The 24,221-nt window shown below is 37.9% G+C and overlaps 4 protein-coding genes and 1 pseudogene across 4 annotated transcripts; all 5 read left to right on the forward strand.

Annotated features, from left to right (window-relative positions):
• Positions 1 to 24,221, forward strand: LOC137014657 (uncharacterized; annotated as a pseudogene).
• Positions 1,019 to 1,429, forward strand: LOC137014658 (histone H3). The gene has a single exon (XM_067379080.1). It carries the CDS (start codon positions 1,019 to 1,021, stop codon positions 1,427 to 1,429), a length of 411 nt encoding a protein of 136 aa, XP_067235181.1.
• On the forward strand, positions 5,252 to 5,587 carry LOC137015356 (histone H4). Its single transcript, XM_067380264.1, has one exon. The coding sequence runs from the start codon at positions 5,252 to 5,254 to the stop codon at positions 5,561 to 5,563; it is 312 nt and encodes a 103-aa protein (XP_067236365.1). The 3' UTR covers positions 5,564 to 5,587.
• Positions 6,554 to 7,026, forward strand: LOC137015235 (histone H2B-like). The gene has a single exon (XM_067380054.1). The coding sequence runs from the start codon at positions 6,644 to 6,646 to the stop codon at positions 7,016 to 7,018; it is 375 nt and encodes a 124-aa protein (XP_067236155.1). The 5' UTR covers positions 6,554 to 6,643; the 3' UTR covers positions 7,019 to 7,026.
• Positions 21,062 to 22,009, forward strand: LOC137014973 (histone H1-like). Its single transcript, XM_067379561.1, has 2 exons — positions 21,062 to 21,766; positions 21,896 to 22,009. The coding sequence occupies exon 1, from the start codon at positions 21,091 to 21,093 to the stop codon at positions 21,709 to 21,711; it is 621 nt and encodes a 206-aa protein (XP_067235662.1). The 5' UTR covers positions 21,062 to 21,090; the 3' UTR covers positions 21,712 to 21,766; positions 21,896 to 22,009.

The following is a 24,221-nucleotide window of genomic DNA, read 5'->3' on the forward strand; positions in this document are numbered from 1 at the left end:
ATGAGCGGAAGAGGTAAAACCGGAGGTAAAGCAAGAGCCAAGGCTAAGACTCGCTCATCCAGGGCAGGACTGCAGTTCCCCGTCGGCCGTGTTCACAGGCTTCTCCGCAAAGGCAACTACGCCGAGCGCGTCGGTGCTGGTGCTCCTGTTTATCTGGCGGCTGTGCTCGAGTATCTTACCGCTGAGATCCTGGAGTTGGCTGGAAATGCCGCTCGGGACAACAAGAAGACCCGTATCATCCCCCGTCATCTGCAGCTGGCGGTGCGCAACGACGAAGAGTTGAACAAACTTCTGGGCGGAGTGACCATCGCTCAGGGCGGTGTGCTGCCCAACATCCAGGCTGTGCTCCTGCCCAAGAAGACCGAGAAACCCGCTAAATCCAAATAAGCGGACTTAGTCTGTTTCATTGAAACACAAAGGCTCTTTTAAGAGCCACCCATTTTATCTGATAGAGAGCCCTTTTCTTTAATAATTTAATAACACCATGAACCCCTGACTTACACTTTTTTTTTTATCAGGAAATGACCCATCAAAACCATTATTTGTACGATTGCTCCGCATAGGCGTTTACAAATACAATAGTAACGTTAGCAGGGACAAAGAGATTAATGCATGACAATCCCATAACTTTGATAGAGATAGTTTCTGTTGTGTGTGTTGTGCTTTCATACAGATAAGTTTGTTCGAATCCGAGATATGTACAACCATTAGGAATAAGGTGAATATTTCAGAACAAATAAATAAAGCAATGTGAGTATAAAGAGTCTGGGTGTGTTACACTGATGAGCAAAACTGACCAAAGCACACTGAGCGGGAAACCCTCTGCTTGTTTGAAAAGATGGAGCGCGCCGTCATTGGCTAGCAGTCATAAGCATACGTCACAGATCAGCCAATCACAAGCCTCGGCACCCTCCCGACACTGTGAGCTCATGGCCGCGCAATGCTTTAAAAGCAGGCGTGTAACACAGAGCAGCATTTCCAGCGTAAGCAGGACAAGAAAGAGAAGTCGACTGCAGCAATGGCAAGAACCAAGCAGACCGCTCGTAAATCCACCGGTGGTAAAGCCCCGAGGAAGCAGCTCGCTACCAAAGCCGCCCGTAAGAGCGCTCCAGCCACCGGCGGCGTCAAGAAGCCCCATCGTTACAGGCCCGGGACCGTGGCTCTCCGAGAGATCCGCCGTTATCAGAAGTCCACCGAGCTGCTGATCCGCAAACTGCCCTTCCAGCGGCTGGTCCGAGAAATTGCTCAGGACTTCAAGACGGATCTGCGCTTCCAGAGCTCCGCTGTCATGGCCCTGCAGGAGGCCAGCGAGGCTTATTTGGTCGGTCTGTTTGAGGACACCAACCTGTGCGCCATCCACGCCAAGAGGGTCACCATCATGCCCAAAGACATCCAGCTGGCCCGCCGTATCCGCGGAGAGCGCGCCTAAACCCGCATCAGCCACATCAAACCCCAAAGGCTCTTTTAAGAGCCACCAAAATTACACTGAATGAGAATATTTCCAGTTTAACGTTTGATTAGTTGAAAGTTGCATTAACATTAGCTGGCTCTTTTTCTACATCATAAAATACCACTACTATTGATTAATATTGAAGGGGGGATAAAATAAGATATCCCCCTGACTACCAGGGGAAACAAATAGTTTAGTATTTGTCATTGTTTGGAACATGAGAGAAAAATGGAAAAATGTCATTTTTGAAAGGTGTTTTTTTTTTTTTTTTTTTTTTAAATCTCCAATAAAGTTTAAATTTTTAGGGCTCAAGATTTTTTAATACCAAACTTTGTATTAAAGATGATTCCCAATTATGTAATGGAAGATATAACAGAATGATTTGATATACCATTTTGCTTTATGCAATGTCTGAAAAAAACATGTTTCCCATTATATGCAAAATATCAACATTATGTATGTAATTTTAATATTAATGTGTTTTTGGGGCAATATGAAATGAAATAAGAAGTGTAATAATTGGCAAGATTTTCATAACATCTAAAATTTCCTAAGAATATTGATATACAATTTCCTATTCACTTGATGTGTCTCCCAAAATGTGTAATAAACTTTATCAAGTTTGCCCATATAGTCTTTAGGTGTTAGGTTAGCTGATTTGGCTTGCTGTCCACTGATGAGGGGCTCGAAGAATCAGCTTTAACTCGAGCTCTGATACAGTGAATAAATATAAGACATGATTTCATAGGGCAAGGTACCTGAGATGAAGGTGGAGTTTGGGGAGGTGGAGGGATGCTGGAACAGAGATTTAAGAGAGGTAAGCAGCTGCTTATATACTCTGGCTGTTGATTGGAAAAATTAGATGGGCTTGTTCCTCCCTAAATGACTGTAACGAAGCGGGACTCAGGCAGAGATCCATTTGCAAGCTTTATTTAAAGTAAGCGTGGTCGTACAGGCAGGGTCTAAGCAGGAGCAAACAGGAACAGCAAGGACTAGGCTGAATCGTGGTCAGGATACAGGCAGTAGATCAGGGCAGGCAGATATCGTTCACAGTCCAGATAACAATAAACAGTCCAAAGGCAGAAGGCAGAGAATCATAAATAGGAAACAGGCAGGATACAAATGCTCAGAATTGTCACAGGAGTAAACAAGACCTTGCAATGAGGTAGTGTGTGAGTGAGTCTTAAATAATCCAGAGAATGTTCTTAGCTGTATGTGGTAATGGGTGATTGGTGTGGAGTGTGTGCATGTGACTGGCAGGGAGGATTATGGGAATTGGAGTCCGGAATGAACGGGAACGTGACAATTACGTTTATAAACTTCACATAATATTGAATGTCTGTATATTCAGCACTTGCATACTGTAACAATACAGTAAGCCCAGGTCAAAAGGTCAAAGAAATCTCTAAATGAAAAGTATGTTACAGTACACTCAAAAAGTGGAGCAACTGCAAAATTTAAGTTGAGAGATTAATTCTGCCTCAACATCACATCTTTGTGTTGGGTCCAGGAATTTGTCCACAATACAGGTAATGACGGTTGTGTCGATCCAGCCTTGACAACACTCTCCTCACAACGCTCCTTCATCCTCTTCCTCCTCCCCCTCATTGTTTCCATCCATTGCCCGTATCATCGTTCAATACACCTGTGCACTCTGAGCTGCCTTCTATTTCCCACAGCTGGTTTGATCGCATCATTTGAGCCGTTGTTTGTAAACGACAACTGTGTTATAGTTGTGTTTAATTTTGTCACTTGTTTACTGTTTTCCAACACAAGTGCATCACAGTGCGATATGTGTTTTAGTGAGTGAGAATGTGTTTAGAGTATTGCAAAAAAAAAGGGCATAAGATTTGCAAACATTGTATAACTGCCTGAACTATTTTAAGGTTTTACAGAAAGACTGATTTCTTCGATAAATTGGTGTAGGCCATTGAGCATTTGGTTCAGAGAATGGAGTTTTTTGTTTTAGCAATTGTGGAAATCTCATTTTAATAGAGTTTTTAACCAGTGACCTTGTACCCTGGGGCCCATTTCAGAAAGGAGGTTAAGTGAAAACTCTGAGTATGTTAACCCTGAACCTCTGGGTTTTCTGTTTCAGAATGGGAGGTATGTCAAACCCGAGAAAGCAGGTTAAGTCAAGCCTGTTTCTGAAAGAGAAGTAACTTATACTCAGAGTCAGTTATCATGGTAACTTACTCTGTGAACCTAACCTGGTCGGGAGCAGGTTTTCTTTGGTAAACCCAGAGTTTCCTTCAGTCTCTTTCCCTTTGTAAAGTGCAAGTGATGTTTAAATAGTTAATTCATTCATTCACACTGCAAAAATACTTTTCGTAATGAGTATTTTTTTGTCCTATTTCAAGTACAAATATCTAAATATTCCTAAATCAAGATGGATTTTCTATATAAGAAAATTATATAAGATATTTAGTCTTGTTTCCTGGGGGATCTAAATTTAAATTTAGTGTATTTTACTTAAGTAAAATTATCAATATCTGCCAGTGTGGTAATAAAAATATCTTAATGCAAACAGAAAAGTGTTGGAGTGTCTACCCAGGTGAAAAAAAAGTGCAGTAAAATACACTTTATTTTAGTACACTTCCATAACGTACTTAAAGTGCTCTATTTCCATGCACTTATTTTGTACTTAATATACTAAAAGCTCTTCTTTAGTACTTCTTAAGATAATCTTAAGAACATCTAAGTGTACTCAACTGTGCTATTTTGAGACATCATGAATTTGAACTAAAATGTGCTTTTAACATACTATACTACCATTTTTTTTATGTATTTAGTTACCACTTGTAGTACGCTTGAACCCATCTTTCAAACACTTTTAAAATAGACTTATGATGTATTTCAATATAAGATTAATATATAATGAATACATACAAAATGTATTTATAATTTATTGCCTACATTACAAATACATTTTGTATATATTTATCATATATTATTTTTATATTTTAAATAATTCATAGGTGTATTTCCTATGTCTGATGTGCACTCAAGTATACTTCTTTTTCACCTGGGTATTACTTTGCAAATTTACTGTAGCTCCGCCCACCAATGTCACACCAGGTTAAAATTGATACACGTTCTTGCAGCTGCAAAGTGTGTCGAGTGCAGAGAATTAACTTTTGATGCCACTGACTGGGTTCGAATCTTTTGCCGAGCTCGCTATTCTTCCTTTTCCCATCACATCAGAAAAGCATTTATTTTCAATAAAAATGAAGAAAATGTTCTAAAAGTGTAAGTAAATTGCCTAACGACTGTTTAATAACGATAAAATCATTTACAATCTTATTACTGCATCCTGCATTTTTTTTTTCTTCTTTTTTGCATGTGGGATACCATGAAAATAAATATTATTTCAATAAGTAACAATTCTACCAGTTTTCACCTTTGATATTATAACAGTGATAAGAATTAAACTTGCATTGACTCAGAAGTATGCGGATGTCATTTTGTATTGTCGTAATATAGCTCCATTGATGATGGCTTTTCATAGTCGTGGTGCACGCGTTTAACTCCGAGTCAACCTCAACAGAGTCTATTGAACTAACTCAATTCAACTGTTCTGAAACTGAAAACTCAGAGTTCAAGTTTTAACTCAAGAGTTGGTTGAGCCAACAATAAAATAAAGTGTTTGCCATCTTCAAACAGTCTGCCAAAAGGAGAGGGGCGTGTTACGCCTTGTGACGCGGTCCTGGTTTCTATCAGGTCCTGTAAGCAAATGTAAAAGTCCTCCTACTAACGCTCGTCTATCATTCTTTATCGTCGCTTGATAGAGTTGTGTGAAACATGTCTGGAAGAGGCAAAGGCGGTAAAGGGCTCGGAAAAGGAGGCGCCAAGCGTCACCGCAAAGTTCTGCGCGATAACATCCAGGGAATCACCAAACCCGCCATCCGTCGTCTCGCTCGTCGAGGCGGTGTCAAGCGCATCTCCGGTCTGATCTACGAGGAGACCCGCGGAGTGTTGAAGGTGTTTCTGGAGAACGTCATCCGCGATGCCGTCACCTACACCGAGCACGCCAAGAGAAAGACCGTGACCGCCATGGATGTTGTGTACGCGCTGAAGCGACAGGGACGCACTCTGTACGGCTTCGGAGGATAAACTTCTCAAATCAGGAACAACTACACCAACACAAAGGCTCTTTTAAGAGCCACCCACTCTCTCACATAAAGAGTCCAATGTTGTAGCCACGTTGACCACACATTTAACTATTAAAATGTTTTGTTTTCTTAACCCAGAATGAAATTTACCAAAGTTAATAAAAATGGTAAATAACTTTTATTTTTTTTTTTCTCTAGCAGGTCAATGATTCTCAAAATATTGTTGCTTTAAAAAAACACAAACTACAATTGTTTTTGTATTAAACAATAGCACGATTTCACATATTAGGATTAGGCCTTAGTTCAATTATTATTATTATGATATTTAGCTGTTTATAAACATACACTAGGGGGGGGGATACTGTGTGCAACTTAAGACAAAACAATGGCGCTGACATATTTTAAGATTATATATAATCAGAGTTGCTTTCAGTTAAAAACGCTCAAACATGCATTTTACTTTAGGACTAAGTCTTAAGAAACGTTTATTAATTTAGGGATTGTTTATTAGTTTAGTAGATGTTTTACAAAATGAACAAATGGGCATTAACATTAAAATATCTAAGTTAACAAAAGTGGACATGCAGAAAACAAATGTTATTTATTTTACATAAGGACAAATTGGCTTATTTACTATTTTTTGTAGTTTAAACAGTAAACAACAGTTTCATTAATTAAAATAAGTTCTTAGGAAAAGCTGTTGTAAAGTCTGACCATTATTTGTCTATTTCCTCCCAAACTCCATCAATGGCTCTATAATAGTGTTAAAATTACACGATGGTTCACAATATTTGTCTAGAACCGCTTATTTTCACAAACTAATAATAAAAAGAGCGGGAAACGAAACAAAGGAAACAGTCAGGGTGTAGTTCAAACATTGAAAGGTTGGCGGCGGCGAATGTGATTGGCCCTCATTCCGCTCGTGATGCTTTGAGTTGTCCAATGAAATACGAGTTTATGGGTTTGGCCTATTAAAAGAGGCAATCTGTATCTTTGAAAATTAGCATAGGGCGGTGAATAAATACCTCTGTATGGCTTCTAATCTCACATTGCTTTGAGAAAATTGTGTTCTAAAAGCGTCATGCCTGAACCAGCAAAGTCCGCGCCTAAGAAGGGCTCCAAGAAGGCCGTCACGAAGACCGCCGGTAAGGGAGGAAAGAAGCGCAGAAAGTCCAGGAAGGAGAGCTACGCTATCTACGTCTACAAAGTCCTGAAGCAGGTTCATCCTGACACCGGCATCTCTTCCAAGGCGATGGGCATCATGAACTCTTTCGTCAACGACATCTTCGAGCGCATCGCCGGTGAGTCGTCTCGTCTCGCTCACTACAACAAGCGCTCCACCATCACTTCTAGAGAGATCCAGACCGCCGTGCGTCTGCTGCTGCCCGGAGAGCTGGCCAAACACGCCGTGTCCGAGGGCACCAAGGCCGTCACCAAGTACACCAGCTCCAAGTAGAGATTCAACCGAGACTCACAGCGACCCAAAGGCTCTTTTAAGAGCCACCCATCTTCTCAGAGAAAGAGCTCAAGTTGTTTGTATAATATTTTGGAAAATGCCAGATTTTTTCTGTTAAAGCACTTCAAAACTTGCTTATTAGTAACTTGCTAGTGTTTTTTTTTTTTTTTTTTTTTTTTTTCTCCGTATTTTTTAGCTGTCTTTTGAATATTACCGGGGATTGTGTATTTTGATTAAAGTTGGGGAGATCATTAACTGTTACCCCAGCAAGGAACCGTGAATGAAAATGTTCTGGAGGGTGAGTTTGTGCCTCCGTCGGATGGTTCCACGAGCCTTCTCTAATTTAGCGGTCACAGGCTTCAGGTAGGGATGTAGACTTTTAAGAGTGAATGGAAGTAGGATTGTGCGGAGTCTGTGGTTAGTGATTGGAAACCGAGGCTTTCTGAAGCGTTTGATGCTTTCATCAAATTGTGCCGAAAAAAGGTTAACTGACTTTTCGCGAAGTCCCGCCCCCCTTCGCTACTGTTGCTATGTCCGACAAGCTTTTGCGTACAGCATCGCGCTACCACTGTCAATTTGTGCACTACCTGGAGAAATAATGAATAATTTCTGGAAAAATGACAAGTTGACTTCAGACAGAAGCAGACAAAGGTTTGCAATATGCATTCGTGGCATATATTCAGGATGTGAACTTAACTTGAAATGAAGTAAACAAAATATACCCAGATAGCACACGTACATCTGCAAGACGTCTGTTAAAGATCACTTCATCTGGAAACCATCTGCTGTTTACAAACATCTAATAGACGTCTTTAATATGTCAGTTTTACATACATTCTAAATCATAAACCTCTTAAAGATGTCTTCTAAACGTCTATTTGACATCTGACAGGATACGTCCTATAGACGTATTCCAGATGAGCAAACAACCTAAATAATACGTCTTCCAGACGTAAACACACACATCAAATAGACGTCTCCGAGATGTACGTGTGCTATCAGGGGGAAGATTGAAGCTATAGCCTATGTCACAGGGAAAAACTGAACTAACGCATCACCTGGTGATTGAAACACAGGATGACAACATTAAGGAGCAACACTGTTCCTGTAAAGCTGGGTATATAGTTTTCTGTTCACTATATAAATTGTGATATATAATAATATATAGGCTATATATATATATATATATAAAACCAACCATGTATTTATAAGCTAGTGATATACCGTAACATTAGTGTGCTATAACGTCTGGTTAGCTCCACAGGTTTCTGCGCACATATCGTTGGTCTGATCTATACCCTGGACCTCTGTAAAGCAAAAAATATTAGTTGTGTGTCAGCCCAGTCCTCCACAAGCCTGCCACAACAGTGGCATAAGCCAAGAGGCAGAAAAATAACACCGTGGCCAGTAACAGCCTTCGCCACCACAACAGCTAAAAAAAAAACGGAAACCTGTCTTCTGTCACTACAGCAAATTTTTATACTTTATCATATTTGCTATTTATAAACCATGTAACATACTGTGTCGTTGGAGTACCAGTACTTTTCTGACACAAGTAGACAAGAATTTTGTATATTGCAGAGCCTTGTCTGAAGTGACATGATGATTTTGAGTTACTCAGAGGATTGACAGGGACACATAGCAAACAGGCCACCAATAGATGTAGCAGTAGGTCAGGAAAAGTACCCTCTTGGAAGTGGTTTGAGCTACCAGGTAAAGCAGTGATAAAGATTATAACTTGATACAGATTTAAAGATTAATTTATTAATTTGGGCAAACACAGTTTATTACAAAAGAAAAACATTCACAATATTTTACAGGAAAGTTTACATTTTACAAGAAAGTGTAAAATGTTAACAAATGGGATACAAAATGCAAATGAATTCTAATAAACTGTGGCAGGCAGAGAGAAATTGTGGCCACATGGGTTAACTCAAAAATACAAAATCAATCTGTTTACTTGGCAACAGTACAGAAGTCAATAACCTCCCAAACAAATATGAAAATACTTAAAGTTCAAAGTTTATTACAAGCCCAGAGGGCAATTTTTGGTGCAGCATAAAATGTGTAAACATATCATACAAAACACACAAAACAGCAAACAACATTCTGACATCCTACATGTTTAAAAGTCTTACATCAGTGGGAATAAAAGAATGTCTATACGATTTCTTTTTAGTTTAGGCATACTATAACGTATACCAAAACTTTTCTTATTTCTCTAACTATCACCAAGAAAACAATTCAATTGATATTGGAATGAGGGAAATGGAAATATGAATCTATATGTCTATATGTGTGTGATATGTATATTATGTGTATATATGCATATAATTATTTTGTCTATACATTCGTTTATAAATGGATGACTATAAGATATATTAACTATAACTGTTTTTGTTATTATCACATCACACTGGACTGGTATATATATGTATATATATATATATATATATATATATATATATATATATATATATATATATATATATATATATATATATATAAAATTTGATAATACAAAAAGATGCACACATTCCTCAAACCACACACTGATATAACTGCTCCTTCAGATATCTAAATGTATAAATAGCAACGTTTCGACCAACTGGTCTTCATCTTTGTGCCTGATGAAGATTAGTTGGTAGAAACGTTACTATTTATACATTAAATATTTTAAGGAGCAGTTACATCAGTGTGCTGATAATTCATTTTGTTTTTTTGCACATGAGTTAACTGCAGCACTTTGCTGTCCATATGTTGCTCTTCAGCAGCCTATGCTTGAATGATGTGTTGCTGGAAATTAGACAACATACACACCACAAACCATATCTGATTTATATCTCCTAACATGGAATTAGGGATCCTACCAGACACTATTTTAAATTTTCTGACTTTGGCTATTGCTCTTTCTACATGCACTCTGTGCTTGGCTATTTTCTTTGTTATCTCAAAATCTGGGACTGGCATTGTATATTTGATTTTGTAAATGGAGGAATGTTTAGTTCAAGGCCAAGCTCCTTTACATCTTTCTCAATGAGAAACCCCTTATCCACCATGAGCCCATCACCTATCTTTAGGTAGCCACACTGAAGCAGATCTTTCAGTAAATCTTTTGTCTAAATGTCTAAACTGTCTAAATAGCTCTTGGTCAGAAATTGATCCGGTGTAAAGTGTAGATGTTAACATAATGGAGCCACGAGGATCACAGGCTATCAAAGACTTAAGTGTGTTAGTGGACTTATAGTTAGAATAAGTCTGACTTTGCACCAACAATGAGTTGGGTTTCTCTATCTTCAGCTCTGTGCAATCAAGAATTGCAAAAGTTGTTGGAAACTGCTTTGTAGTTATCCCTGTGAGGCCAAACAGACACATTACTTAGCCTGCCATACATGAAGTCAACCCACAAAATGAATAAAGTGCTAACACTTTGCATATCAATTTGAAATTTGAAAACTAGCTCTTTGAGGTCAAAATTTTGTCTCAGTCTCATAAATACAAGTAGAAATTGTTGCCGTAAAGGAATATTGCGGATTTGCCTGTTAAATTTTTCATATGTCAAGTGAATGTGTGTTTGTGGGATTTCTGGTAGTCTGAAAAATCAGCACAGTTTGTTAAACTCATCATAATTGAACCCAGTGCAGTATCCAAAGTAGTTAGGCACACTGCTGTTGTTTATGGTCTCTGCTGTTAGTGGGTAAGGAGCCAGACCAGTTTGCATTTTCTCCCTTAGTAGATCATTTTCTTTTTCTTTTTGAGCGAGAAGAGCTTTCAGCCTGTTCAGTTTCTCCTGTTTTTCTCCCTTTTGGGCTTGGTCATCTGTGCACTCTGTAAACATAAGAATAAAATGATTAGAAGTAGTGTTTTATTAGCACAGGACATAGACAATGTAAATAACTTACTAACATTGCAATATTATTTTTTCCTTTTCTTGTGTCTAGCTCCCATTATTGGACAACACTTGGCCAAGATCCTCCCTATCAAACCAGCATTCCCTTTGCCACCACAACCAAGCTCGTTCTGTACAGTCCTAACAAGAGAGCAAACGCAATGCTACAATGCCACGATGATAACAAAATCTGAATCAGAGGCACTGGAGAAAGAAACCAGACAGAGCATCAACAACATCTGGCATTGTGTCCGCTCTCCTCGTCTTACTTCATCCTCTTTCAAGAGGGTATACTCTAGGAGAGCAGACTACGAGCAGCTTGCCACCAGCATGCAGAGGAAGACAACACTGCAAACTACAGCAATGAAGAGAGGCCTGGAGCTTGAGCCAGTTGCTGCAGCCCACTACACAGAAGTTACAGGAAACCCAGTTTACACGTGTGGCTTTGTCGTCAATCCCAATGCCCGCCATTTGGGTACATGACAGGAAAGTCTTTCAGCGTGGCTGAAAGAAAGTGCCCAGACCAGTACAGCTAAACAGGTTGTAAATACCTCCAAAAGCACAGTGGTGACACCTACAGTCTTAAATGTAATCATGAGTACTATTACCAAGTTAAAGGACAGATGGGGATAACTGGGATGTCATGGTGTGACTTTTTTGTGAAATGTGACAATTACTACCATCTGGAGCGTATTTACTTTGATGCAGAAATGTGGGGGGAAATGAAAACTAAACTAGACTTATTTGCTTATATTATTTGCTTTATAGGAGAAACACCTGCTGTTTTCAGCATTGTCTGGCATGCTGTCAACTCGTCTTTTCCTTGGTGGCACTGACACGGTTCGCAACTTTGGCATACGTCTCACAGGTGTAACGTTACTACGGTCATATTTCAATGCTGGCAGAGGATCAGGATGAGCAGGTGTCGGTCGGCCGTTAATGAAGTGCTGGAGTTTAATGACAGAGGAATAATCCTAAATTATGCCTAAAGCATCTTAAAAAGAAATTCATACAGGACAGAGCAGAAATGTCAGGCAAAACTGTTAGGCCTGCTAATGTTTGGCTAACTGTTAGTTAGATATCCTAGTTACGTTAGGCTTTTGAAAACACATTTCTCCAGTTACGACAACTTGTAGAATATCTTAAAGATAAAACAAACACTGTGCTACACTGTTAAAAAGGTGCAGTATGTATAATTTAATTATCTTTGAACACACATAGATGTGTTTGGCTGTTGAATGATTTCTCAGCTTGTCAAAACTCAGTTGCTGATGAGGCCGTCCACACAAACGTATATCCACTTCATACACTTCTCCAGGTTTGTTGCAGGTTTAGGAAACGGGTGAAACTGTATGTTCCCCAGCCTTTCTGGGTACCTGCTGTCTGCGTCGCAAGTCCCATACGAGCACCTTCTCACCATTTTTCATCGCCGATGTTAGCTTTGTCGGACTGGTTTGTTTGTCGGACAAAATGGCGGACATTCACGGGGGCGCATAATATCAGCGTTCTGATTGGTCAGACCACCTGTCAATCAAACTGCCGTAAAAGGGTCAAAAGAGTGCCTCAGGGATGACGCATTTTTGTAGGCCAACCCAGAAGTTAGCGGCACACGGCCCTCGGTTAAAAACCTATGCATTTTTCCCAAAGACTTTTGGAAAATCGCAGAAAATAAGCTCTGTGTTTAACAAAGGGTTATGACACTTACATGTTTTGTCTATCAACATAATCGTTACAAGTTAACACAACATTTATACAGTTTGAAGCCTAACTAAAGTCATCAGATATAAAAAGCTAACAGTAGGCTATAAACAGACTGCAGCACACCATGGTCGCGGATCAACGTCGTCACCACCAAGCTTCCTCAAACTTTATTTAGAAAACAACTATATTTATAAACATGCTTGCTGATTATGATCTGCGCTGTGTATGAATACTTATCCATTTTTTCATGAAAAATGCAGTTCAAATGTCCTGTTTGTCATGATGACGTCTAAAGTCCCCATCAAAGGAAGTAGTCCCTTTTAGCAATTTGTTAGTGTAACGAGGTCAGTAGACGTGGGAAGAAGGAGGCGGGAACCGGCGAACGTTCAATAAAACTTTAATATAAAATAAACAAACAAAACGAAAGTAACACACAAACATAATAAAACGTAACATAAAGTCCAGGCCTGGTCCTCTCTCGTCCTTCACGGTAGTCGCTCCTCCTTTTATGCTCCTGGAGCTCCTCCGTGACGGATTCAAGGCCGGTGCGCCTCCCAGGTGAAGCTCATTAACACTCGTGTCACCGGCCTCGCGCCGTTCCCTCACGGCTCTCGCCCGCCCTGGTTGCCACAGTTAGCAACCGCTATTTTTAGACACAGTCAAGGTTTAAAAAAAAAAAACACACGCGGGTTATAACTGGTGTGTTTTATGTCATAGATCAAAATGTGAAAATATTTAGAGGCGTTGTTAACCACAGACATTATTTCAGGCGATTTAGCAAAAACCCATTTAAAAAACCCATAGATTTTACGGCGTTGGAACCGGAAACCCTAAAATGCTAACTCGCTTTTGGGTTTTGCCTACAAAAATGCATCATCCCTGAGGTACTCTATTACTCGAAGATTTTAACACAGTGCACATTAGCGACATCTGGTGGTCAGACTTATCTAAATCATTGCGGAGCATATCTACGGTTTGGAAAAGCATGTTACCAGACAAAGCTTCGGAAGTCCGTGACATGAATCACTCTTGTCTTGGATCAATACAGTTCTATCTGATCTAAACTAATCTCATTTAAATTAATTTGTGACAATAAGACCACAATTCCTGTCATGTGTACCCTGGTCAACGGATTCACATCAATAGTATAAAATATACAATGATGTGATCATAATTGATAATTTGGAATGAGCTGTTTAACCCTTATATTCTGTTCAGGGTCTCTGAGACCCCAGCAATAAAACATGATTAAATGCATTTTCCTTTTATGTATCAGGTGAAGCGCAAATTTTTTCAAACCAGATGTCCCAATTTTCCAATACTGCATAATGTTTAAAGCTTCAAACGTCATCAATCACGTGGTATTGTCATTTCGATACAAGCATCGGTACAGTGTGTGATACAATAGTGCTTTGAAAACTGCGTCGGAGCATCGGAGCCCCGGTATCGACTGTCCCATCACTACCTGTGGTAGATCTGTAAGCAAGCGTCAATGCCTTGAACTTGATGTGAGCAGCAAGCGTTAGCTGTTTTTGCAATGTGTTCTTTGAAAGTCAGTTGGTCAAAGATTACTCCAAGATTTTCTGGCCAACCTTGATGTGGTAATCGATAATGTACCTATAGCTGGATGGTGAAATCGTGCTGTAGAGTTGGATCGGCAGGGGAGACAAGAGAAACTGTCTTTGCCAGGTTGAGCTCTAGAAATCTACATATTAATGGGGATCAAGTGTATGCATGTACAAGGCGTGATATAAGGTTCATTACTGTAGACAGGAGCATTTGGGCCTAGTTGAGTCAACTTCTGATTCATTTTAATTTTCTGTGCTAATATAACATTATTTTAGTGAAATACATTTGGGTGTTTTTACAATAAAGTCTGATAATAAATATTTCAATCTTTGGATTACGGATTAAAGCCCTGCCTGTCTGAAAATGTGTTGTTGTTTTTTTTTTTTTTTAATGAAGTGTCTTCCAACAGACCTGTCAGATGATGATGATTGGAGCATCTGAAGGACAACAAGGAGAACTCTGAATATAACACAACTGTCACTGTGCTGGATCAGCTAATTATAAGGCCTTTTAAACAGTACGTAACCCTCTGGTTGTGTTAATGTTATCGCAGTGGACTAAAACATACTGTGTGCGCTAATATTGGATGGATGAATGGATATTGGATGCAGTGCAGAATAGGATGAAGTTAATCTCTGTGAAAATAAGCTTACAATCATTCAGATCCAAAAAGAAATACAAAACCTAAAATAATGTGCTAACTGAAAGAAATTAATTTAACAAATATTGGTAATAATATAGCATTCTGAGAAATTTACAAGCAATTTTGAGTAGGCCGGTCATTTTTGACCTGGACTACCACAAGTGTGAATTTGTACAATTTTGTATAAAATTAAAAGCACTTCAAAACAAACTTCCTTATTAAACATTAAAGCACACTATAGTATGAACAATTGTACAGAATATTTTAAAGGTGCCCTAGAACATTTTTTCACAAAATGTAATATAAGTCTAAGGTGTCCCCTGAATGTGCCTGTGAAGTTTCAGCTCAAAATAGATTTTTTTAAATCTATTAAATCTATTTTTTAAATTATACAGACTGCAAGTGTTTAGAAATGAAAATAACAACGGCTCTCTTGTCTCTGTGAATACAATAAGAAACGATGGTAACTTTAACCACATTTAACAGTACATTAGCAACATGCTAACGAAACATTTAGAAAGACAATTCACAAATATCACTAAAAATATCATGATATCATGAATCATGTCAGTTATTATCGCTCCATCTGCCATTTTTCGCTGTTGTTCTTGCTTGCTTACTGCACAGATCCTGACTATTTAAGCCCACCGGCAACTATAGTTGTTGCAGTGTATGGTTGTCATTTTCCTTTTGTAAGTTTTTTTTTCTAGATGTTTTCCATGTTTTATATCTCAAAAACATGCAAGCAAACATCCAAGTAAAGGATTTCAAGAACAAACAAAAGGTATTCACTTCCTTCCTGTGACATGAGGCTGTCAACTTCCTACCCTACTTCCAGGAAGCATAGCGGAGGCAAACCCTCCCAAAGAAAAGTAATTTTCATGTTAATATTTGGATTTTTTTGTTGACATATATATATATATATATATCTACGTAATCACAAGGGTCTCTAGAATCATCCAAACAAAACAAATCTTACAAGAGATATATAGTTTTTTGTATACTTAGTCAAAAGTCTATATAAAATATATAAAATTGTTATATATTATTATTTGTTAATTAATTTATTTTTTATATATTTTTTTATTTATTTATTTATTTTTTTTTTTTTGTTATAGGTGACCCTGGACTACAAAATCAGTCATAAATGTCAATTTATGTTCTTCGACTTTGATGAATCTGCTTATCTGTTGAAAGCAGTTATTTTGATTTAGATGCATAAATGTTCTCCTCCTATTCAAATTTTACATTGAGAGGTGCATACAACATATGAACACGTTTTTTAAGAAAAAAACAAAAAACTGTGGAAAATAAATGCAGAACATGTTCACATAGGACACTATGAACAGGACTATATGCATGAAACTATTCAGAAAAATTTGGGCACAAATGGGTTAATACTGGCTGCCCTTGACTAATTCCTTGAACATGAGCTGGCATATGCAAATATTGGGGGTGTACATATTAATGATCCCGACTATTACGTAACTGTCATGATCACCATCAGTTCCTGTCAGTTCCCGGACTACATTTCCCACAATCCTCCCTGCCAGTCACATGTTCACTCTACGCCAATCACCTGTTGCCACATACAGCTTAGCACACTACCTGGACTATAAAAGACTCACACACTACCTGTTTGCAAAGTCTTGTTTTCCCAGTGGTACAATTCTGAGCGTATTAATATCCTGTCTGTCAGTCTGTCACCATTCCTGCCTCTTACCTGTTTACGATCCTGTGCTGCCTACCCCTGACCTTGTAAACTGACCTGTGAGTGATATCTGCTTGTCCTGATCTTAGCCTGTATCCTACGACTCTGCCTGTCCTTTGCTGTTCCTGTTTGTTCCTGTTTTGACCCTGCCTGTATGACCACGCTCACTTTAATAAAAGCTTTGCATTTGGATCCCTGCCTGAGTCCAGCTTCGTTACGTAACAGTCAGTGTTATGTTGAGATTCGCCTGTTCCTCAGAGGTCTTTTGCACAAATCAAATTTACATAAGAAGGAGGAAACAATGGAGTTTGAGACTCACTGTATGTCATTTCCATGTACTGAACTCTTGTTATTCAACTATGTAAATTCAAAAAAGTTGTTATTAATTTGAATTTACCAAGGTAAATTCAATTTTCAATTCTAGGGCACCTTTAAAGTTTAAAACTATAAGGCTAAAGTTTTACAAAGCCATCTCGTCATTAAGAACAGTCTAAACTTTAAATGTGCAAAATTAAGTGATAATCATCTAATGAAATTACATTTACTGAATAAATTAAATTAAAAAATTCATAAAATGCAGTTTTTACTGTTGCTTTCCTGTCGAAAGCAGATGGAATGGAGTTTGGGGCAGCCCTGCATGATTGCGGGTTTTCTTCTTTCCAAGCATGCGCAGGTTCCTTGATTCAAGGCGTACATTTTACACGATTTTTTAAATTTGCTTCAAGTACTTTATTAATTTTTGTAAATATGCCAGAGAATCACAAGTAAAATGTATTTGTCTGTTGGATGTCTAATATTTGCTAGTAAAAATTGAGTATGTATTTAGATTTTACTTAATATTCTACAGTTTTTCATTTTTACAAGATTATTCATAGAAAAAGATGCATGATTTGTCCTGTTTTATTTACTAAGCCATAGTTGGTTAAACTTCCCCAAAACATCCTGATAAGTTGTACTTTTCTCTCAGTGAGAGGTACAGACAAGAGTCATCATTATTTTTTAGTGTTTGAAGATGAAAAGGAGAATAAATGCTTTAACATAAATTCAAGAAGTCATTCAAATGATTTAATATTTAGAAAGATAAATGTTAATTAATAACTTGCTTATATATATATATATATATATATATATATATATATATATATATATATATATATATATATATATATATATATATGTATATATATAAAATATTAGCGGCAGTGGATTCCAATCCACCCTTCTGACTACATATATTTAAAATAACGTAGGCGCTTTTTACTGGTAAAATCAGATATTTGGCATTACCACGGCCCACAAACGTTCCCCCATTGCATTATTTTACATTTATATAAAGTAGTGATGCAAAAACTTGTGAAAATGAGATCCAGGCAGTAGATAAAGTTGATGAAAAATTATTTATTCATTACAATTAAATTTATATAATGATAATCGATAATGAAAATACTTACTAAAACCAAAAGGTAAAATAACAAACATAAAGAAGCAGTCAATAGTTAATAATAAAATTTAGAGTATTGTAAAATTTAGAGTATTGTATCTAATAGATGAAGATCAAAAAGAGCAATAATTAAAACATTTGCAGATAAGAGGAAGAAGTAGAAGCCAAGGAGAGCAAAGGAGGGAAAAAGCTGAATTATCAATGACTTGATCAGCTTTATACCGTGAGCATATAGGGAAATTTACATCCCACTCAAATTAATGTTTTGTTCTAAAAGAAAAGGTTAATTTCACCCATTACGTCATCTACTGGTCCAGTGTCAAAAATAGTTGTTTTATCCCCTAGGGAATTTTGCAAATGTCAGCAGACATATTTTGATCAGATTCAAATGAGCAATAATTCTGAAAAACACCACTTCTGCAGTACTTGACAGGCGTCCAATACCTAACCACAAACGTGTCAGCATGACCTGTCACACTGGAGCACTTGAAGAACAATTGAACATAACAAGCATACTCTTAAATATAAAATAACCATAAGGGTACAATAACAAGTAAATCCTTGAAAATATGATAAGAATTAATCTATAAAGTACATAAATAAATGAAAGCAAAAGTAAAACTTATAAATCATATAAGCCATAAATGATTAAAAATAAATATAAAAATGCATGAATATGAATATTGACCATTTCGGATCCATCAGTAGTTTAATGTACTGTCACTGAAGCTCTGCAAACTTTTCTTTCTCACAGTAAAATGGCTATTCCTTAATTTTAAAGGGTTAGTTAATCCAAAAATTTAAATTCTCTCTTCATTTAGGCCTACTTACTTCTGTTGTTCTCATATGGCACACATGAACATACATTTGAACTTCCATGTTTATTACAGTATGTACATTGATCAGTTTATCATATACCATATACATATAAATATTTTGCCATTTAAAGGATTAGTTCACCTTCAAATAAAAAATTCCTGATAATTTACCTTAATTTCTTTTCAACTAAAGAAAGAAGAACATGGATGTCTTGGATGACATGGGGGTGAGTAAATTATCAGAAAATTTTTATTTGAAAGTGAACTAACCCTTTAACTCACTTTCTACATTGTCCAGTCCGTGCTCTGAAAAACACTACCACACCCATGTGTCGAAATTAAATTTTGAATAATAATAATAATAATAATAATAATAATTGACTGAATTCTTAAGCACATATGTAGTGTCATTTTAGTCAATATCAAACATTTTTTGTTAAATGATACCCGTAATGTAATGCCGTCTGAGGGCTCAAAGGTCACACACATTGCAATTTTGCATTTGATAAATGTGATTTTTTTTATTTTTTTGACAATTCTCTCATAAAATTTGACACAAAGTGTGAGCCATGACCCATCTTTACTTGTAAAGACTGAGCCTTTGGTGGATTTTCCTTTTATCCCTAAACACCCAAAGTTCTGTTTTCTTACTTTTGCCACACAATGAAGATCAAACAAATATAAATGTCTTTTTTGTTGTTTTTAATAAAATAGTCAGTCAGAAATCTACCCGGCTTAGCAAAGTTAACAAGGACAGTTTCTGAAAGGTGAATCAACATTGAGCTTCAGTAATTAGCCTTTCGCCGAGCCCCGCCCCCCTTAGTTACTGTTGCTTTGTCCGACAAGCCCTGGCGCTGTCACTCCACACGCAGTGAAAAATACATCGCGGAACAAAGAGGATACTGACCACAAATCAAAAACCGATCATCTCTTACTATTAGTCTATGAACATGAGAATGAATGTTGTTTCAAACGCGGAAAGACGTCAATACACACCATTTTTCAAGTTTAACTCCACCGAGGTTAATCTTTTAACTACTGGCTGCCTTGTCGGACAAAATGGCGGATGCAGCGTTCTGATTGGTTAGATCGCTTGTCAATCAAACTCCTGGCGAAAGGTCAATTGGGTAATTTCCATTTTTAAGACAATAAAACCTTGTGTCACTGATACTCAAAATCTCACTCAGCCAAACAAAGTTGGAAACCCTGATACTGTTAGTTCATTAATTAAATTGTTCAATCAGTTTTAAGAGCAAAATCTTCAGCAAAAAAAGTTCAGCAGTGTCCAGAGTAGATAGTTTTAGGCCACAAACTTTTCTCAGTGTTGGTTCGGGGTAAAAGAGAGATGGTGAATGTTTGGTTTTACATGTGAGTCACAAAATGACCTGTGCTTTGGACAAAATCATCTGATAAAATTAAATGTAAATAACAAAGCGACTTACAAATGAGGAATACAGTCTTAAGGAGGCAATGACAAGATATCTTGCACTGCAAAGTTTCAAACATCGTCCAGAAAAGTACAAGTTAGAACAAAGAGAGAAATAAATAGTGATACAAATACGTTGTATTTCAAGGAGAATTTTAATAAGGACATACAAATATGACCATTTAAATTTTCATTTCTTTATATGTACATCAGCTTATGAAATCGTATTTAACAAATTAAAATATGAATACTTTCTCGATTAAATTATTATTATTATTATTATCATTATTATCATCATCTGCTGAGTGAAGATGAGGGTCAGACAGGATTGTCACAAACAGACTCGGATCCTCCGGATGATGTTCGTGTGCTTCAAGCTGCCCAAAACAACAGCTGTATGAAAGCCTCCTCACGCCCCTCACTAATGCTGATTTCATTAAAGTCTCTTTCAGACTGTTTTCTGAACACACAGAGGACGCGTTCAGGCTATTATCAACTTTTCCATTAAAACTATCCATCAAATGTACATGCGGCTTTTCCCAGTGGCTGATGCTCGACTTGGATTTGGTCTGCCGGAGGCAAAAGAAACATTTCCTCTTCGCGTGTTTTAATCTCCAGTGAAAGTTCAGAACCTCTGCTCGGTGCTCACTTTGTTTTTACTGCGACAAACTATTTCACCGCTTCAGTTTTGTCCCAAATGTAAGAGAAGAAAACACAATCGTGAGGGGCTCGTGGAGGCGCACAGACACCGAGCAGGGCGGGTTGAGTCTATAAGGTTCTCATGTGTTATTTAAGAGCGCAGCGGCGCTCGAGCGCTGATCATTGCTGGAACCAGACAGCGTTTGAAAGACTGTAGATCCGATCCGAGAGAGAGATGGCAGAAACCGCTCCAGCCCCGGCTGCTGCCGCCCCGGCCAAAGCGCCCAAGAAGAAGTCAGCGGCGAAAGCCAAGAAAGCAGGTCCAGGCGTCGGTGAGCTCATCGTCAAAGCTGTGTCCGCATCCAAGGAGAGGAGCGGCGTGTCCCTCGCCGCCCTGAAGAAAGCTATCGCCGCCAGCGGCTACGACGTGGAGAAGAACAACTCCCGCGTCAAGATCGCCATCAAGGGCCTGGTGACTAAAGGCACTCTGGTGCAGGTCAAAGGAACCGGCGCTTCGGGCTCATTCAAGCTCAACAAGCAGAAAGCCGAGACCAAGAAGAAGCCGGTCAAGAAAGCGGCTCCTAAAGCGAAGAAGCCCGCGGCCAAGAAACCCGCTGCTGCCAAGAAGCCCAAGAGCGCAGCGGCAAAGAAGCCCGCCGCCAAGAAATCGCCCAAGAAGGCCAAGAAACCCGCCGCCACAGCCGCTAAGAAGGCGACGAAGAGCCCCAAGAAGGCAAAGAAGCCAGCAGCCGCTAAGAAAGCAGCCAAGAGCCCCAAAAAGGCCAAGGCGGCTAAACCTAAGGCGGCAAAGCCTAAAGCCGCCAAGCCTAAAAAGGCAGCGCCCAAAAAGAAATAAAGTCTTTACTGTTTCTCCTCAACGGCTCTTTTAAGAGCCAACCACTATCTCTGAAGTAAGAGCAAAACAATGATGTTAATTATATGATCTACAATTTCACTAGTTATGGAAGTAAATTCTTTGTAAAGTTTAACATTTGTTAACATGCATGTTCACTTTTTCAACATTTACTCTCCCAATTCAGCCCGGTGCAAAGCATGATGGGAAGTGAAAGTCCTGTTTGATTGGGTTACTTGACTGAAACATGTTATTTCAAAATGAAAACATCAAGTGAGCTCTAGTAACCATTTCAAGTGAATTTAACATGAAGCAATCACATTTGAACCAGAAACAATGGTGTTAAATCAAAATAAATTGTTTAAATGAAGTGAACAGCATCAAAAAAAATAAAAATATATATATATATATATAAACCGTGTATATCAATATTGATATATATCAAAGTAATACATGAGTCTTCTTTGAAACAGTTAATCTGACATTAAACCTGCCTCTTGGTAGGTTTAATTTAAGCCTCAATTTAGTCCTGGAGTAGCTCTAGTCGTCCTTCAGGAAATCGTCTTATTAAACTCTGGACTAGACTAAGTCTAGGACTATTTTAAACCATGACAGAGAAGGCAGATTTCTGTTATTCTGGTTTAAAGGGCCATTTTATTGTAGGACTAGGCTTAATCTCTGTCTGGGAAACCGCACCATTATCTTGGCGAAGTAAATTATTTGTAAAGCTTGTTAAAATGTTGTTTCACTGCTTTAGTTTGACTGACAATGTTTTACACATGCCGACTGTATACTTAGAAATGCCGTAAACTACAATAGCGGTTATAAATATTTATTTAACTTAATTACCTTCAATTATTAACCTTACTTTTTGAGTTTTACTGTTGTTTTTACCAAGTTCCTGTTAAATAATGAGGTTCCTAGTTCATGTAAATTGTCAAATATTATTCCTGTACATAAAATATCTAATGCTACACAAAAAAAAAAAAAAAAAAAAAGGTTTTATATAGTACTAAAAGTTCTTCTTTGGCTCGTAATCTGTATAGCACCAAATCTTGGCGCTTCAGTGATTCTTCAGCAGTTCTTTGGGGTAGTTAATGTGCTATATAATCCTTTAGTGTTTTAACGTCTGTTCTTAAAACTCATTTTTTAGAATAGCATTTATGTGATTTTATTGTGATTGATATATCAATATATATAATGTTTATTTTATTATTATTATTTTATTATTTTTATGCTTATAAAGGATTTTGAAATGTTACCGTTAAAGGCGCTATAAAATAAAGATTATTATTATTATTATTATATAGCACCACTGCCTTACAAAGAACCTGTTTAGCCCCTTTAAAGGTTCTTCAAGAGCCAAAAAAGCACTGTTGGCGCTGTTTAGCACCATTTTTGTTGAAGAAATAATATGTGATATTGCACATCTTATGGGTTCTACAAAGCACCCTTTGACAAAGGTGCTGTAAAGCAGCTTTAAAGATATGGTGCTACATAGCAAAAGTGGTTCCCCTATGATTACGAGCCAAGAACCACTTTTGGTGCTATATAGCACTTTTTTTTTAGAGTGTACTCAGTTATTGGAGCATTGGTTGTTATATGAGTATACTTCTAGTCCATTACATTCTTTTACCATCAAGGAGATGTTTTAGAGATCATCAGGTCAGTAAAAATGTGTGCAGACTTAAAATTTTATATGTTGAGACATGAATATGAGTAGGTGTGGACATGGATGGAAATATTGTGTGTGTATATATATATATATATATATATATAATATATATATATATATATATATATATATATATATATATATATATATATATATATATATGTATGGGAATGTCATTTTTTTAATTGTTTTATTTCCATTTTTAGATATATTGTTGTGTTGGTGTCCTTGTTAATGTTTTCTTTCTTTCTTTCTTAGTCTATACTGCATAACCCAATCACCAAAAGGGGGTGGGGTTTGTGTGTTGGAGGGAAGTTCAGTGATTGGCTTGAAATCTTAACAGACTGTCAACCAATGGGCAACAAGAATCTTCGGTTAAAGGCAGGATCTCGATTACTCATTTTCTCATTTTCTCAACGTTGTTTGGAAAGAATAATTGCTGAAAATAAAAATGAGCGGCAGAGGCAAAACCGGAGGCAAAGCAAGAGCGAAGGCTAAGACTCGCTCATCCAGGGCAGGACTGCAGTTCCCCGTCGGCCGTGTTCACAGGCTTCTCCGCAAAGGCAACTACGCCGAGCGCGTTGGTGCTGGTGCTCCTGTTTATCTGGCGGCTGTGCTCGAGTATCTTACCGCTGAGATCCTGGAGTTGGCTGGAAATGCCGCTCGGGACAACAAGAAGACCCGTATCATCCCCCGTCATCTGCAGCTGGCGGTGCGCAACGACGAAGAGTTGAACAAACTTCTGGGCGGAGTGACCATCGCTCAGGGCGGTGTGCTGCCCAACATCCAGGCTGTGCTGCTGCCCAAGAAGACCGAGAAACCCGCCAAATCCAAATAA

The sequence above is a fragment of the Chanodichthys erythropterus genome, chromosome 24 (genome assembly GCF_024489055.1).
Source record: "Chanodichthys erythropterus isolate Z2021 chromosome 24, ASM2448905v1, whole genome shotgun sequence".
Classification (NCBI taxonomy): Eukaryota; Metazoa; Chordata; class Actinopteri; order Cypriniformes; family Xenocyprididae; genus Chanodichthys; species Chanodichthys erythropterus.